This window comes from Pyxicephalus adspersus, chromosome 3 (genome assembly GCF_032062135.1).
Source record: "Pyxicephalus adspersus chromosome 3, UCB_Pads_2.0, whole genome shotgun sequence".
NCBI lineage: Eukaryota > Metazoa > Chordata > Amphibia > Anura > Pyxicephalidae > Pyxicephalus > Pyxicephalus adspersus.
In genome coordinates, this window is record NC_092860.1 from 12,753,698 (window position 1) to 12,772,915 (window position 19,218).

A 19,218-nucleotide genomic window follows, 5' to 3' on the forward strand; every position below is an offset into this window, starting at 1 on the left:
TTCATGTTTAATTTAAAACCCGAAAGTGATGGATTTTCCTCATTATTTATAATAACAACCAAAGTAAAATGTGTTCTGTTATGATGAAAAGGACTTCTGTCTTCTTTTTCTTTTACCGGTTAGGATTTGTTTCTTTTAACATTACTTTTTTATGTTTTGATTGATATGTAAATGTTATATTTATCACACAACTGCTTACTTGCATTTTAAACACCACAAAAAAGGAAATCTAGTAGCTAAATTATACCTTTGATACGTGCAAGTTGTCCTTGACAGAGTACAGTGGAAATAACCTCTTACTATGTTGTGTTTGGCACTCCCAGTTGCTTCTTTGATGGCAAGAAACCAAATAGAAAGGCTTCTTCTCAGCGGGCCCTTTTAATTATTGCATGGTACAGGCACTGTGGTGTGATTCAATGAATTGTGCTGCCATAAAATAAAAATGCACTTAGGTTAATTGGTTCCCCCCCCAAAAAAAAATTGACTTTAGATTGTATTAAAGACATATGACTATGATAAGACATATGACACAGATGCATTAAAGCAATGCTGAATATTTTTAGTATCTCAGCCTTCCTTGCTAAAATTGCCGGGAGCAGCAGTGAACCAATGTGAAGTGCTCCCTACACCAGCATCTTTGTGCAAATCTGAAATATGTGACCCTTTCTATTGTGTAGTATTTTAGGGCAAAATGTATCCACTCCAAAGTAAAATAAATGAACAAAATAGCTCTTATAGGGTGAAATGTGATATGACAGAGTTTTTTTAATCTGGAACCAGACTGCAGAATGTTTATGCGTTTTATTCACCTTACAGACTATCGAGTCCATGAAATCTCTTTCTGATGTTAAGAAAATCCTCAAGGACCTTTGTAACGAGTTACAGGAAGAAAGGAGAGGAATGAATGAGCTTCAGCAACAATTTGCAAGAGCCAAGGCAGCCTGGGAAATGGAGAGGACTGAGCTGAAGGTTAGTTTGGTCCTCAGCCTGGAACAGTGGGCCTGATTTATTAAAGCTCACCAAGACTGGAGAGGATTCACTTTCATCAGTGAATCTGGGTGACCCAGCAAACCTGGAATGGATTTCTTATGTCATTAGCTATTTGTTAGCAAAAGTTTTCAAATTTAGATCCATTCCAGGTTTGCTGTATCACCGTAGTTCACTAATGAAAGTGTATTTTCTCCAGCCTTAGAGAGCTTTAATAAATCGGGCCCAATAATATTCTTACTTGGCGAGTACAGTTGGCAAAAACTGAAGCAGATGCCAATGGTATCCCAGTGGGATTCCTCTTCCAAAGGAAGCAAAAAATTCCAATTACTATGAGTAACTTATCCAGTTTTTATAGCTTACCTCTGAAATCATAAAGAAGGTTTTGCTGTCAACTCCAGACTGGCTCCTAATTTCTGCATGTTTCCATTAATGTACATAATTATTGATACATAGATTAATTGATGGCTGATTACCTGCAGTTCCCTTTTCCTGCCCACAATTGTAGGCCTCAAGCAATATTTCCTGTTCAATCCAAAATCTTCCTGTCTGTTATCATTCCGCTCCCCTGACACGCGTCTCTCCTTCCTGGCCTCTGATTAAACACCATGTTTGTGCCTTTGTGATCTCATTGTCATAAATCCTTTTCCTTAAACTCACAAAATGATCAATTCATCTAAATATTTTCTTTTCTGACAGCTAACACGGTAATAGATTTACCACAAGCCCTCTGTCCCAAATCGCTGTTTCCTCCAGAAAGAACTGAAGTGAAACCGCCACTTATGTCCTATAATTAGCCGCTCAGCTCTGTACAACAAATGTGGAGCTGTGATTCACTGGCCATCAGTCTGTCATTACAAGGGGCTTACTAGTCTCATGACCTTTGTTATGTAGTTCCCTCAACATATGCTTTTCATTTTTTTTTTATTTTTTTTTATACAGTACGAGATAACCTACCCCCTTCTGTAAATAATGTAGCCCACGTGCCTAGATCTCAGAATCGGTGCAAATCTGTTTATTTATCATTCACGTGGACTTATTTTTAAAAGTAGCTAGGTAATTTGTAGAAAAACGAACAACAAAATAGCATGTCCTTGTTCATGACCTTTGTAAAGCTACACCAGCACTTCTAGCAGTTAAATCACTAAAAAAAGATGGAATACAATTTTTTTTATATAAACGTCAGTATGTTAAGGTTTAGAAGCTGCAAATCTGAAGTATACAAAATATCTTTGAGCAATATTTTGGCACTGCATTGATTACATGCTCGTTTGTATCTAGGGCAAATGGATTAAGTCCAAATAGCTTACGCCTCGCTTCCCTGGTAAATGATGCTCACAAACACTTGCAGGGTGCAGGGACTAGGCTAAGGCTTGCTGTTTATTCCAGTACCTCTGGGCAAAACTAGCAATTAACCCATGCAAGAGGAAAGGGGTTCTTCCATGGGTAAATCTTACCGTAAACCAAGTTTAAAGCAAACCAAAGCTGTTTTTTTTTTTTTTTTAATACAACTGCTACACCACAAGGCAATGCATGTGCTCCTCATTGCATGCCTTGCAGTGTGCTAAAGTCCAGGTTTGTGCAATTTAAGCATGTGAGTGTGTATTGTACAGTGTTCTCCCCAGCCCCTTTTAGCCGGGTGCACCACCCGGCATTTTTCAGTAACCACCCGGCTGTTTTTGGGTGGCTACTGAAGAGTTGGGTCACAATACAGGGACTGCCACCCGCCTGAAAATTCTTACCAGCCAGCTTAAAAAAATTTCTAGGTTGAGCACTGTTGTAAGCAACTGAAAATCAAGGTAATGTAAAAAAAAAACTCTGTAATGCACACACAGAAGTTTGAATTCACTCTTTGGGGGTACTGGAATAAACAGTAAGCCTTAGCAGAGTCCCTGCACCCTCCAAGTGAAAAAAGCTTTGGCTACCAGGGAAGGGAGGCATAAACTATTTGAACTTATTCCAATTGCCCTAGATAAAAGAAGCATCTAACCAAAGCGGTGCCAAAATATTGCTGAAATATTATTTTGTAATTACTGTACTGTTGGGAGTTAACTTTCTGTTGAGTGAAGTTTTCATTTATTTGCTGTGGAGTTTTCTTCAAAGCTTTGTGGACTTTTGTTTTGAAAAATGTTGGGATGTTGGATTCTGATCAGTGTTATTTATGTCCTCCCAGCAGCAGCTACCCGTCTCTTAATGTTTTATGACATTCACAGCTTGTAAGCGTCAGCTAATTTCACTATATTAATAATACATGATTCCTTATCTGACTCAGCTGTGGAAAATAATTACCATTTTGGAAGATTTATCTACAGGTCTCTACCAATAAAGCATAAAAAAAAACTGGTGGCAAAAATTTGCATTTAAGAACATTAGCACTCACCCTGTGATGTTCCTATTAGGAATGTGCCATGGCATGCAGTTGCTGCAGCTCCCTGTTTAACCTCTTACTGAGCCACTTCTACCCTCTTATGGTGCTGGGTGACACATACTTGTGCTGCAGTCATTATTTAGTCATTGATAGCGGTTCAAATGTGCTTGGAAATTCAATCTTCATTCCACAAGTAGGAGAGGCCCAGAAATGTGATATCTGTCCAAGCAATAAAAGAATTAGGATGATGGTCATTCATTCAGTGAGAAAGACATGATGTGTACCGACGGGAAGCTCCTGGACCATTGGTCTCCAAAAATAAAATCAAATAGCTCCGGGAATAAAATCCGGGAATAAAATCAAAAGCTCCCATCAAATGTGTGAAATGGCCTATCATCTCCAGACTCCCCAACAGTTCTGAAGTTATTTCCTCTACCAGTACTGGTTGACTTATGGAGCATGTGCCTGCACACCCAAAGCCGTGCACCAGGGTGCCAACACCAAATTGTATTGGGCTGGGGTGACCTTGTCATTCTGACATAAGAAAGCAAAGGTGGAAATATCTGTTTAAACAAACTTTTAAATAAAGATGAAAGATATTTCAAAAGTATTTAAAACAAAACTGCTATGTAGTGACTTGTAAATCTTTATAAATTGCTGTCATCAGCTGCGTACAAGTTGACATTTCAAATCAGGAGAAGAAGCAGTAATGACACTGGCCTTGGAAGGGAAGATAAAGGGTAACTGACACAGCATTCTCCTATATGCAGCTGTCATAGGGCTATGTTACATACACTGGTTTAGGGTGAGGCAGGTGTTCAAACATAAGACGTGTATTGGGGTGTAGCAAAATATTTGAAGCACCAGAGCATATGCTTTTCATAACTTCCAACTTTGAGCTGAAAAAGTGGGAACCCTTCTGCAAATATTCAGAGCCTTAATGCGATTTAATAAAGTGTAACACTTTTGTAAAATAGTACATATATCATGTAGTGGCTCGTATATTAGACCAAAGAAAATTGTGGAGGTATGACTTCTTGGTCTTTAGATTAAACCAGTTATACAGAACAGGAGGATGGTTTACCTAATTCCTGTGACTTTAGCACTATATTCCTGGCCCCATGGTATTCCCATGTCCAGGTGCTCCTGGCCCACTTCAAGGTATTGCTAGTCAGGCATGGCTTTTTTTTTTTTTTTTTTTTGGTGCTGCAATCTAAAATGGATCATTTACCCGTAGATTTCCACTGTGGTAATAAATATTGTCCTCTGTTGCAGATGGAGTCAGGCAAGCACGGTGCAGACAGGAACTCTCCGGACATCAAGGCTGCTCTGAAACGGGAGCGAGAAGAGCACCAACATCTTCTGGCGGAATCATACAGCGCCGTCATGGACCTCACCAAACAGCTGCAGGTCAGCGAGAAGAACTGGGGGCAGGAAAAGGAGGATCTGCTGGCTCGCTTCCAGGAGCAGAGCAAGAAAACAGAGGAGCAAATAAAAGAGCTGCAGCAGAAACTAAAGCAGGTTAGAAAATTTTAAAGCTTTGTTAGGGCCTATATAATTGGCAAGTATTAGTGAACAATCTATATTGTCTTACAATGTGTTACCGCATAAATCTTGTGTAGCAAACTTTATCAAAGCCACTTCCACAGGGTTTAATTTTTATTGATTCTAAAATTATAATTCAGCTAGGAATCATCTACATTTGTAGACCTTAATTGGGGTACTGCTAACAAATAGTTAAATATATCAATAGAAACATATTAAATAACCTGTATAACTCGTAACTCAATGGATCTTTATCTGCTGTGCTGTCACTTTAGCTAACCTATAGTGCTTTGGTTTGGTTAATAATAATTACAAAAAAAGCTTTAAATATATAACTTTTTACAAAGTAACCTAAAACGGGGCCCAAAACATTTATTTTTAAATCAAATTAATGAAAATGTAATTAAAATATAAACTCCAGGCAAGCAGTTTAATATTTTATGGAAACATTTTACCTGTCAAAGGGTTATCTTGTGATTCAGGAGTCTTGCAAACATTACAGCTAAATCCTCAACATTCAGAGCAGCAGTAGCAGTTCAGACTGGAGCCCTGGCCTGCTGATTGGACAATATAGGAACAGCAGCATAGCAATAATTATTAATAATTCCTACTATAATTCTTTGCTGTATACTTATTCATCTTGTTTTAGGTGTTTTGTTCATTTTCTGTATTCAGCTGCTACATTCTTTGTAATTATAAGAGTCTCCTTGGTTAATTTTACTTAAAACGACCATAGCAGGTGTATACATCCAGATAACTCTGCAAACTCGACATGATCCAAAAAAAGTAACGATTTTAATTTTCAGTATGTTCCCAAACCGATTTCAGCAGCATTATTACTGCATACACTTTTTCTACTGTGAATTGCAAACTTTTCTTTTTATCGTTTAACATTGCCCCGTCACATGCATTGTAAGGACGATGTGGCACCTTACTATGTATGTAAAAGTGTGAAGCCGTCCAGAACACTAAGTTTAAAAAGGCATCAAAGTATGGATGGATATTGATCCCGACCCCATGGTGCCACAGAATATAGAATGAACTTGTTCTGCTCTTTCGGAGCTGCCAAACTTGTCATCTTCTTGACTTGGCTTAAATAGAGTGTATGAGTGATATTTCTGTAACTTATAACTGCATTTACTTACATTTTCCTGGTGTTCAGCTCTAGTTAAAATTATAATGCGGCTTGCCGTACTGGCTGTACATCACAGATTGCTCCTTGCATAACTGAATAAACCTTGATTACAAAAAGGTATATAGATATTGAATTGCAAAATAATTCCACAGTTATGTCACCATGCAGGCTGTTAAAAAACGCTTCCATCAAATATCTCCAATAGGAGATGAAGAGAATCGGTCCTAGGATTTTTTTTTTTTTATACTGTTGCCAGCCCTTCTCCCCCCTTACAATGAGGGTAATCTGTGCTTATTAAACCCTCCTGCAGCTCCTGTGCTTTCTTGTGTCGGTATGTTCTCCCCAGCAATAACCTAATTGTGTCTGGATTAGATTGGCATAACTTGCCAAATTTATTTAAATCCCTCAGTCGCCAGCGGCACAGATGGATCCGTATCCCAGCGCAGCTTAATGTGAAATTTTCCATGGCTGCCAAGGGGAATAATATGCGACCGGGATTGTGGAGTTAATAATACCCCTCCACCGCTCTCTTATACACTTATCTGCTTGGGTAATGGAAGCAGCAAGAACCATTGAAACATTTTACACTTCATTAACTGAACGTTCTATAATTACAAAATGAATCTTTGAAGTGGGGGAAGGGAGACTATTGTGTTGTGTCCCATACCTTCAGAGCAACTGTCCCAGTGCCCCAGATCTGAAGTAATAGAATCTGTTCGCTCATACGCTCCAGTGCAGAATAACATTGAATTATATTGCACTTCCCATGCATTTCACATCCAAAAAAAATACCTGTATTTTTTGTAGATTGCAATTGCCAGTGTTAGTTTTCAGATCAATACCATTTGGAGTTACAATTTGTTTAAAAAAAAAAAAAAAAAAAGCCACAAATGGCTGCCAGTAAATATAAGGGCTTCTCTCAAACCATGTGACTGTAGACCCACAACCAGAAATAACATGGAGCAGCACTAGCATTAAACTACCTCTTCTCTTACCAAATGATTTAAGAGGCAAAAATGAAAGTTGGCTTATTTTCAGCAATTTTTTTTACTCTTTTCATAAATTAATCAGTAGGTGCATGACTAGGTAAAAATGCAATATATCCCGGATATCGTTAGTTGGCCTGGAAAAAAACACTTTGCACCCACTGATCAATGAGTTCTCCATTTTGACCCCACCCAATCAAACAGGTTAATTTGAATCGGTGAGGAGCGTTCCTTAATACCAGCAGCCAATTGTTTACAGTAATGTAACTGACAGGGACTGCCCTCTTTATTTCCGCTGATTAACTTTAGTTTGCTGATAAAGAGTGGAATGTCACTCGATCAGACAGAGACTGAACATTCCTGATAAATGTTTAATTGATACACAGACCTAACATCAATTGGGAGTTCCCTATTTAAATCTAAATTCTAAGCTATTAAAATATTGCACAGGTGTATGGGTGCTTTTAACCATTGAGAAGTTTAAAATATGATTAGCTATATATTTTATATTTATAGAGAATATCTTTGTCTGCATGAACTTATTTTGAAAGGCAAAAGGTTTATTATAAATCTTAACCCCCTAACCGCTAAGCCCGTAATTTCTCGCACTAAATATTTTAAAAAAAAAAATTTCATGAAAACCTGTGACGCTTTTGGAACAGAAATCTAGAAATCAGTGTAACGCTCAGGTGGTTAAACAAATATATATTTTGGATTCCTTGCAGAAAGAAGGAGAGTCATGGGTTAGAGGAGGTCCAGAGAGGAAAAGCAGCTGCTGGAAGGAGGTATGACATTTCAAATCACAGGCCGCCTACTTTCACTGAAAATTGCTTTATGATTATGCATTGAACAGACTCACCATGACTTTTAGAAGGAATCTCTTATGTACAAAGCTGTATTTTATGGACAGAATTGTGCCTCACATTTGTGTGAAGAATTCTGTGTTGCTAAGTTGATGGTATATTTATTTAGCACCCCCTGAGCCATAAAAAATTCTCAGCTAAAAATTCACCGAACACTCAAGTAGCTTAGTTTAAAGGGTCAGTTGACCCAAATGTGCTAAAACTTATTTTTCCAGCCTCAAATGCTTCCATTCAGAGTCCAGCCTGAACTTGGAACAGACATTCAGATAAACAAAAACAAATGAATCTGGTTGCTGTGAAGCGGGGCAGCTAAATTAAAAAGGACAAATTGATGTTTTTTCAACATATTCGTTTTTAGAAGCCCTGATTGCTTTCTCGCTGGATCCTGGATCCCAGGTTTCTGAGTTGTTTAGCTCTGTCTCCAGGAGCTGATTGTTAAAAGTGATGAACATTATCCATGTCAACTTTCCATCTCTGTGATTTGCTTCTGCAAGTGACAATGCCCTCCAATTCTTTAGCTGTGGCTCTCGTGGTGAGCTGTCATGAACTGGCAGAAGAATGTGTTAGGGTCTAAATGAAACATTTGTTTCTTGCAGTATCTCTGTAAAACATTCAGCTGCCACCATTCCTAATCAGCATTTCTCTCCTTCTCTAGGAGGGTGATACACCAAGGGTTTTTAACGCTGTGTTCTGTATGGCTGCACAGCCCACACTACAAGACTACACAGAGCCATATCTAGTCCTCCTATTATCCTGACATGTTTCTTTGATCTGCTAAGCTCTATGTTCTGAATATTTATAAATGTCTTTCTCTCTTAGGCTCTCAATGACAAGATGCAGGATAAAGATATTGACTGTGACATGGATTCTAATGGGACTAGTTTAAAAAGGTGAGGTTTAACTGCTTGGTTTATTTACACAGAACTTGCTTTCTTTCATCATTTATTGCATAGATTTGCAATAAATGATGAGTTTATTGCAATTGCAACTAAACCCTCATTTCTCCCTTATTTTTTAATTTTTAAAGCCGCCCTCCAAGCTTGTCTGTACAGTACTGAAATTGCATTGCTGATTCCAATTTCACTGCACGGACTCCTCGTGCATTACAAACTGCAGCAAGTCAGGTGAAGCCTGGCTGGAGGATGTGCAGCTACCCCAGAGTGTCCAACCTCCAAGTCTTGGGTGTGCTTGCATCAGAACTGAGAAATACTGAGGCTTTTTTCAGGATGCTATGTACAGCCGCCTGTTTCTCTCATACCAACCATTACCTGTCTGCATTGCTTACAGAAGCATAAAGCTTCACTAATAATGACAAGTATAATTAAATGGAAAAGTTTTGATTAAAACACAGTATTAGTATGTTGAACTGTAAAGTTTTCATCAAAATATGTGATTCTTCAGAATACTACGCTGTACTCCTTACACATAAAAACATGCCATGAGTTTTACTTATCGATCCCCAATTTTTGTTTCAATGGCAACTGTAAAATTTAATGATCCACCTGCCAGTAATAGAAAATCTTAACGGGCAGACAGCAAATAAAATATTAAAAGAATATTAATCCTTCCCTACATTATCCGAAAAAATTGCCTGGAGATGCAATTTTGCTGATCTGCACAGGAACCTTTAACACACATCAAATATCTTTTATTGTTTTATTGTCTTAATAGTAAAAGAATGAAAATTTTTTATATATAGAGTAGGTTTTTTTTCTGGTTCTGTGCTATTGGTGAGATCCCTTTATTTCCTGTTCTGTAGACACAACAGGCAGTGAGGGGAAATATTTTAGATGTGTGAAATTTGCGCTTGGTTGATATCAGGACAGCTGTTAATGATTTCTCTTATCTACCCATGCTGATGACAACTCAAAATATTTGATTTTTTTTTTTTTACTTACTTTTCAGTCCCAGTGACATTGGTCACTGGGACAAACTGAGTTAATCACCAAAAAAATAACAGTTCTAATACCTCACCACTGCGTAAAGTGGGGACTTTTTTTATAGAAAGATAAGCGTTATCCTTGATTTATATGTAACGACACACATTCACACCACCACTAAGACATTTTTCTTTTAAAAATTGCATCCAAGGCCACCTCTGCAGTGCATCAGAGCAGGGTCTGTTGCATCCAACATTCATTCAATAAATAAGGTGCTTTGCAGCGGCTGCCTGGTGCAGTTGGGGTGAGCAGTTCAGCAACCCAATACCACCAGTTGTAACATTGCCTGCGTCAGTGAATGATAATATTGTGCAAAGTGCAGAAAGTATTGTAACATCCAAAATCCATCATAAATCTTGTATGGGTCAATTAAAATCAGTTTGGTGTGGAAAAATGAGCTTCGGACATCATTTTGACTTCTTGTGCTATTTTATTAAATTATTTTTTATTTTAGTTTTGTTTTTTGAAATATGTTAATAGTTTTTATGTTCTCTCTCCCAGAACAAAGTCTGTATCATCCATGTCAGAGTTTGAGAGTTTGATGGACAGCTCTCCTTATATTCCTGGAAAATCTCCCTCTAATTATGAGACAAGCAAAGGAATGAATGGGCTTATAGACGCTCAGCACCTGGCCAACGGTTCCATAGAGCCAGATCTTGGCCAAAAACACTGCGCCTACATGAATGACAAGTCCTTAGTTGAATGCTTGACTAAAGACAAGCTGGGCATATCTTCTTGGGATTATTCAGCAGATAAATCTGGAAACAGAGAACAAGGTCATAAGCAAATACAGAGAAGCTACACTGCCCCAGACAAAACCGGAATAAGAATTTACTACAGTCCACCCGTTGTCCGCAAACTGGATTCTCCTTTGGTCCACAGTAAAGCAGAAAAGATTATGGTAGAACCAGGATTCCTTTTCACCATGGCAAAACCTAGAGAAACAGAGAATTCAGAATGCATATCTGGAAGTTCCTACAGCCGCTGGTTGTGCAATTTCTCAAAGAAGCAGAGAGATTTACTTGATAAAGACACCACTAAGGACCCTTCTTCACCTGTTCCTGCCTTCCCATCTCCTCTTGGTGATTTAGAGATCTCTGGGAATATGAGTGATGACATGAAAGAGATAACAAACTGTGTCAGGCAGGCTATCCGCTCTAGCTCCCTGGAAAGAAAGACAAAAAGCACATCCAGCCAGACTGTTTCTACCATAGGTGTCCAGACCATCCAAGTAGTTAGCATTGGTCTTCAAACTGACCTACCCAGGACAAGCTTGCACACAAAAAGTTGGTCACCGAGAAGTTCTTCTCTACTGTCTACAAGGACCAAACATATTTCAACATCATTGGACAAGGTCCACTCTCGGGTTGAGCGGCCTTGTTGCTCTCCCAAGTATGGCTCTCCCAAGCTACAGCGGAGGTCATCGTCAAAACTAGACAATTCTAAAGATCGAAGTCTGTGGAACCTTCATCAGAACAAACAGAATGGCTCTGCTTGGGCCAGATCTACGACCACCAGAGATAGCCCTGTCTTAAGCAACATTTATGACGGGTCATCTAGCCTGTTCAATGTAGTGGATAATGCTGGAAGCACAGAGTCCCTGCACAAAACAAGTATGCCTGAAGGCAGAAATAAAGTTGAAGCCCCTAAGTACGGCATAGTTCAGGAATTCTTCAGAAATGTGTGTGGCCGTTCAGCGCCGGCCTCTAGTACAGGTGCCGAAAAGAAAGAGCTGGAGGACAATAGTAGAAGACCAGATAACCATGACCACTGTTCATCCGCCATGTGCCATCCGTCTCACAATGTTTCTAAACTTCTGAACAAGAGAACCAGCCTAGGGGGTAAAGATGGGAGCTCCAAGGACTCAGATGTCACTTCCACCTTGGCAACTGAAGTAAGTTTAGTATCTGCATACATTTATGTATACATATTTGTTAGATTAGTTTGAAAAATCAGGTCCAAATTACAAGATTTAGTGTGATTTCTTCTACTACAGGTTTTAAAATCAGTTTACTATCTGATTGTAGACAATAAATATTCGTTTAATTGATTTAAAAAAGATTTGACAGGCCAAGAACTATCATTTTCACAAAGAAAGGTTTAATGTAGGCTCACACGTGTCTGGACAGTTTACTACAGATTTATTTTATTTCTGGTTTATGTGGAGGAAGAAAAGGAATTTGTCAGGTGTTAAAAGGCTGTGTTTGCAAAGATCTTCCTCCTCCTCTGTTCTTCTCATCTGACATCCATCTTCTTTACAGGAAGTAAAGAAAAATCTCCCTTCTGGGGACCTAACAATTCCTTTACATCTGTCTACAAGAAAGAAATCACTTAAATACGGAAATGGTCAACTATATATTATTTGGGTTGTAGACTTCATGCAGTATCAAAAGTAAAGAAATTGTTACGATAAATGGGCAAACAAAAGGTTATTTTTAAAACTCAAACCTAGCAACTTTGAGAGTTGGGGAAAGTAAGTATTGAGGTGGGTGATGTGCTGCAGGAACAACAAAATACATATTAGTGATTTAAATTTCACACAATTTATAATATTGTGTCTATTGTTACATTGGAGGAAAGAGTGTCTGATTACCACTCGACCCGCATTATAATATCCTCCACGATTAGAGAGATCAAAGCTTCCTCCAACCTGGCTGTAAGCTTTGAGCCTCAAGTTTTCTCTGTCACTTGGCTTGTTGTTGTGAATATAATGAGAGCATTTTATTGTTCAGAGGTCCTCTTACGTTTACTTTTTGTCCTTTTTCTTTCAGGATTATGCTTGTAATTGTAGCTCTCACCCTGTTACATCCTGCTTCTCCAGACCTTCCCGCACCCACCTGCGCCAATCCCAAAGCAAATGCCAGCTCCACCTAGAGTCAGGGCCTGAGGATAAAACTGCAAGTGGATCAACCTAAAGGTTCAGCTTATGTGCTGCTCCTGTATTCAAAGTCATAACACAACGTTTACTGAAGGAGAGACTCTGGTTCTTGCAAAATAACGTGTGTAAACCATTATGTCTGTACATAGGATACCCGTTTATATATTTCATTGAAAACTTCACTGCCCTGCTGCTCTTAGCACTTAACCGAAGTAATTTGTGTACCTTAAGGTAGGTACTAAACAACACACTGTATGCTGAATACTGTATGTAGACTTGTTCATACGCATTTCTCCCAGTAGGAACCAAATGCACAAACCATGCCACTGTTGCAATTTGTTTGGGCTTTTATATGAACGTGTTTATGTCCATCTTTTGGAACCAAGCTCTTAACCATTCCTCTTTTTGCACAAGATGGCTATAAAGCCCTTTCTATCTCACGTTTTTGGATCAGTCTGAGCAAAACGAATATTCCAATCAAATATAGGTAGATGCTGGTGGACTGAATCACTTATTGTCTTTAAAGGACTCCAGAACAGAAAGATCCGCCCGCTTTCATTGTTGTGGAGTCTTATTCTTTTTCCAGGGGTTTACAGGACAGATGAGTGATTCAACCAGCGTCTTCCCAAATTGGAATGTGAATTCTCCCTCAACAGACCGCTTAAAGCTTGAAATGTCAGCACTGTAACTGTGGCTTGAGTTTAGAGGGCCCTACTGTAGCAATAACGGTAGATAGATCATTTTTTTAATTTTATTTACAGTGTTCAGTCACAACTATTTGACCATGGTCTAATCTTTTTGGAATATTTAGGCCTAAGTTTATAATTTATTTTTCGGGCAGTACAATTTAAATTGGGGCATTGTTAATAATAAAAGCAAAAATCACTACAACATCTCTGTAGTGGTTCTTGTAACAAATGACCTTTTGTTGGGTCAGCTGTAGCAGATGTCGGGGAGGAAGCCAGCAGGACAGCTGACCAAAATGTAATATTACGATACGGAAAGGGCCGGGCAATTCATTGGCTGCTTTATGGATGACGACATCCAGCTGGGATTGAAGGCTTCTGGGAGTATTGCTGAACAGAGCAACCATATGCCAAAACATCCATAGAAAAGCCTGGCCTGGGAAAGGAATAAAATATTCTGTACATATGAATATTTAGTTGGATGAAGATACTTGCAATGTGTATATAGTGTATATAATATATACAAGGTCATGTTTCTTGCTGTAACAGCATGTTGGTTTTCAAACTGAAATGCACTGTTTTTGTTTCTTTTTATTTAATACATTCTGCCTTTTAATCTTAGAGACCTCTTTACCTTTTATTACATTTACCCTACAATTTTCTGTCTGGTTATAGAAATGTCAGTAGGTCAGATGCTTACAAAATGGTCATTTCACACCATATTCACGACTTAAAGGATAATTTACTTCAATTTAACTGAAGTGTCATTTGTTTTATAGAGTCTGGGAAGTGTAACTTTAAATGTTTAGAAAACCTTTAAAGGTTAGAATTGCAGTCTAAACAATCTGCAGCCATTTCTCCTCACTACCTGTCTCATTGACAGTATTGTCACTTGGACAGGAAAATCTACAACCAAGGTCAGCGAAAAAACTTATCAGTGTTTCCAGCCAAAAAGATTCACCGCAGTAAAAAAAAAATTTAAGTTTTTAATCCAAAATGGAAACATGGAAATGGAATGGCATTTGAAGCCCCCCACCCACGAACACCCAAAAGTGAATGGGTTTAATGTTTATCGTAAACAAGAATAGTGGTGGGATCATTTCCAGACCGATCACATTTATTCTTCACATTCTAACTATAGAACAGGAACTAGCTCCATTCTTAAATCTTAGAAATAATAATTTACATGCAATTTCAAAACAATTTGCAGGAAGGAAGTTTTGTTTTCAAATTATTGAAATTGTTTAAATCCGTTTGTTTTATCTTAGTTTACTTGGTGCTATTTAGTTGTAAAAGGGTTCACCAAATTTACCTCTGTTCTATTTCTATATTTGTGATCCAGATGAAGATGAAATAGAAAATGTAACACTTACAAGAATAAAACCTTCCTGAAAGCAACCCCAGAAATCCAATTCAAACCACCACCAACCATTGATTGGATAGTTATAACCACTCAAATCACCAGGGGTGGACTGTGGTGGTCTGAGCTGATCCTTATTATATTAATTGCCGGTGCATTTCAGACTGCGGGTTCTCCGGTGCTGGAGCCCTTGAGATTTCCAAGCCACTTCTACTTTGCACCCATGTTGCATTTCATCTTCTGTGGATCATTTTAGTCAAGATTAGCTTTTAATTTGCAGCATTATGTCAGTTTTCATAATATATATTGATTTTAACACCACTACCAAAAAGACGCTTTTCTCTTGTTTACCAAAACTGGCTTACAATATAATTGGACACAATGGACCCTGACATGCCATCAGACGACACATTGTAAACCAACACTGCCAGCCAGTACACTTTAAAGAATTTTGACGTATATGACCTACACTTTTCTCCCTAAAGCACACCTGTCACCAGTAACACACATTATATGGGTAATAAGTGCATGCATCTCTTTACTGAAATGCAGATGGTAGATTGGCATACAAGTCACAATTAACTTCTCTTAACTCACAAATATAAATAGGGGAACGAGGAGTGTGCCAGGGGCCAGACTTGGGCTCATTGGCATATATAGCATGCTCCTAGAATATGCAGAAGAAAATTTAAGGTTGTAGTTTTTTTTATACTAATGGGGGTCCACTGAGATAAATAGCACTGCCACTTATCACATTCCATTATGTTAACTCTAGTGAACACTATAGTTGTGACACTTCCAGTTAGAGTAAATCACACTGCCAATCTGTACAACCTCCCTGTACTTGCAACAGTGCAGCTGCCTAGGAATACGAGCTAACAAAACCACTACATACTGTTCTCATATGCACTACTGCCTATGTGGGCCTGTTGCCACCAAACACTCCTGCCAGCACCACGAGCTTGTACAGTGCCTGTTCCTGCCATTGTGTTTAAATTGCCATGGTGCACTCTGTTTTGTTTTGTTTTTTTATAGTAAGTGAGCTCACAATATCTCGGTGCACACTGTTCACAGTACCACACATTCTCAATATTATGGTGCACACTACTTCCCACAATAACACAAGCTCACAATATCACAGTACACACTGCTCACCACAGAAAAACTCACACTACCACAGTGCGCTCCTAACACCCCAGTGCATAGTTCCTAATAATACTGAGTTTGTAGTGCCATGCTGCACAACCCAGATCTTGTGAAGGGCAGTTGTACAGATACTATACACTTCCGCCCCTACCACAGAGGCTACACAGCACCAATAGCCTAGTAATGCCAATTCCTATTTGTGTAAACCTCCACAATGCACCCTTCTACTCCTGTCCCCTTCTTTTCCTATAGACACCAATCATTGTTCTATATTCTATTCACATTATTTCATCTGATATGTACATTTAATATACAGAACGATGTAGCAATGACTGCACTGTAACAACATTGCAGTTCTTTAAGTACTTCAAATGTGCAGTTAAAGTAAAATCTATATCCAGTTAATGTGTACAGCACTATGGAATAGTTAGTTTTATAGGATGACAGCAATAAGCAAGAAATTACTTTATTTTATTGTTCTCTTCACTAAATGTGAAGAATTGATGTGGTTCATATTTTCTACCATTAGAACAGGTAGATTTCGATATTGGAAAATCACAAACATTGAATAAGAATCCGGCCTTCTGTGTCGCTCCGATTTGTTATGTTTATACACAGAGACCTTTATTTAATAAACCAAAGTACAGCAAACCTTGTCAACCAATCAGGAATAATCTCATTAGTCCAATTACACTAAATATCTAAAATCTGATTGGTTGCAGTGGTTTTACTCTAAGCCCCGAGTTTTTGATCTGTCAACCATTTTCGTTAAATGTTTCTGAAGCAAGATCTTGGTTCCCCATAATGCACTGAGCGGTTGAACTTAAAGAGGACCAGTTGCCTTATTCAGCAATCTGAATATATTTAGTCTTTGTTTTTTTTTCATAGTTGGTTTTATGTGGGGAGGCTCAGTGGTGGCCTGCAGTGTGATGACTTTCCTGACCCCATTCCAATAAAAGCCCAATCAGGCTGCGGAGGAAAACAAGACCAATCTTCCTTCAGACACTGCAAACACCAGGGTGTGCTTTTTATTAAATAGAGGTCACTGGGCCTTAATTATTGGAACAATTGTATGTAAATAGCAACAGAACACAAAAATACAATTTGTAGCATTTATTTTCAAAGTCTGTATTTGTTCAAAAGCTTTACTTACATACTTATTAGAAGTCTTTCTCCATTCTTACATTGGCATCAGTACAGTCTTTGTTGTGTTTTGTGAGTTTGTAATTAGCATTTAGAGTGGACGCTGAATAATCTACAACCATAATTCCATCTTTGTCATGTTTCTGGGAACTAAACCTCTTCTTAATAAAAGGAAGGATAAAGCAAATACTACAGGCACCTCAATATGTCAGAAGGAACTGTCTGACATCTGTAGCAACCAGTCTGTTTTATATTCAGGTTTCTGTAATGATTTTAAGGAATAAAAGATGGATAAGGCTGATGAACAATTCTTCTTGTGTCAGACCAATAAAAATGGAAAGTTTGCTCAGATGACCGCCCCATATTACCGGTGTAAAAAGGCACATAGAACGGTTACAAAAAATACATCTCTAGACCCTGGCTTACGGTTTTTGGCTTACGGTTTTGGTTGGTGCAGATGTGATCACTGGCGCCTCCCTGCTCCATGCTGAGAGAGCCGGTGCTACACCTACCACAAGAGTCTTGTCTTTTTTTGTAACCGTTTATACACCGGTAGTACGGGGCTGTTCACTAAGTGGACCCTCTCATTTTTATGGTACATCTTTGAAACAAAAAGCCTGATTGCTTTACCTTCAGCTGGCCACATGCTACTTTTTGCTTTATAGTCATATATATATATATAATATATTTGATTCTATGAGCAAATTTACCAGAAATGTGGCTGAACATTTTGTACTGTATTAGGCTGATTGGTGGGAAGTTATGCCATGTGAACAGTTCCCAGCAGCTTCATTTTATTTTCATACATCCATGGTGCAAATTTAGTTCAGCTTTTTACCTTTACATACATACCACCCAATCTTTGTATTTACTCCACATCGGAATGATAACTTATTTGTATATATATCTGCAGACATTTGAAACTGCTGGTTGGGGGTGAGCTGAATAATCTCCATAAAACAGTTCTCACACCACACACATGGCCCTACAAGTTATAGGATTTTTCTACTTTCATGTACAGCCTGTAATGATTCTGTCATGCATTTCTATATGGACATACAGAAAGCCACGTAGGATTTCCTATTACCAGATTTGTAGTCTGGATCAAAGGATATCCAGTTGTGGGGGCTGGAGTGGCCATTATGCCCTGTTGTAGTGCAGGGCTGCCTTAGTTTAGTGCATACAGCGGAGCGGGCTAACATAGTGAGGGTGGTTGAATTTTTTTATTTTAAAGTACACTTCCCCCCCCCCCTTTTTTTTTTTTTGCATATAGTCATTGCTGCCCTGAAGCAGCCCTGGCCTTTGGGAATCCATTTTTTTGTAGATAAATATAAAGACCTGCCATAGCAAATCCACAAGGCCTCATGCACATAGTTAAGAGTGTGAAGATGTACTGGCCATGTTCAGAAACTTTACTTTACTCGTTCAGGACACTTCACACAGCAATGGTTGTCATGGCCACTTTAAGTGGGTCAGTGCTGCAAAGCACTTCTATGGACACAAAGGAGCCTATTTATACAAGGAATAATGTGCCAGAAAAATGGCACCAATTATGCACAATAACACTAAATTTAGGTTTCCCCTATTTATTAAAGTCATGACTAGCTGGGAAGATTGTCGCTTTTCCCTGATAGAAATATTTACTTCTCCACGTGATAGGTCATCACACTAAAGCAGAGAATATCATGGCCAACAGTAAAGATTTGGGAGTCAGACACCCCGATTGTCACTTTTCTATGGCCACTAATCACAAGTACAAAAAGTGTCAATTACTACATTTAGGTGAACAAAGTTCCGATTGTCGTTTTAAGGTATTGAAGGCTTGGTGATCATTGCTCCTCTGACATAAAGAAAAGATTGCTCTTTTATAAATGTGTGCATCAAGATGGGTTGCAGCACTGAATTGTATGCATGACAACCACTAACCCCCCTGCAAGGTGGGACACTCATTACAGAATTAGGACACACACACACACACACACACACACACACACAATGGTTCCTAAGACTGTCCAGCAATGCCATTAAACGTTCACATCATCAAAAGACCAAATCAAAACTTTCTAAAAGTGGAACCAGTTGATATTAAGCACACCAGTTGATTATCTGGACACCAACTACAATGTATATTTTATTTATTTATTTTATTTAGAATGTTTTTAATTATTTTGTGTTTTTTTT

The 19,218-nt window shown here is 38.5% G+C and overlaps 1 protein-coding gene across 3 annotated transcripts in view; it reads left to right on the top strand.

Moving 5' to 3' along the window:
• The window catches only part of MTCL2 (microtubule crosslinking factor 2), a 73,022-nt gene extending 53,810 nt beyond the window's left edge, over nucleotides 1-19,212 (top strand). For all 3 annotated transcript variants that reach the window (XM_072403615.1, XM_072403616.1, XM_072403618.1), the window contains 6 exons: nucleotides 817-969; nucleotides 4,631-4,876; nucleotides 7,747-7,806; nucleotides 8,704-8,774; nucleotides 10,326-11,718; nucleotides 12,596-19,212. In XM_072403615.1, the coding sequence (XP_072259716.1) occupies nucleotides 817-969; nucleotides 4,631-4,876; nucleotides 7,747-7,806; nucleotides 8,704-8,774; nucleotides 10,326-11,718; nucleotides 12,596-12,739 (2,067 nt within the window). In that variant the 3' untranslated portion in view covers nucleotides 12,740-19,212. The remainder of the gene's footprint in view (nucleotides 1-816; nucleotides 970-4,630; nucleotides 4,877-7,746; nucleotides 7,807-8,703; nucleotides 8,775-10,325; nucleotides 11,719-12,595) is intronic.
• Nucleotides 19,213-19,218: the final 6 nt, after the last annotated feature.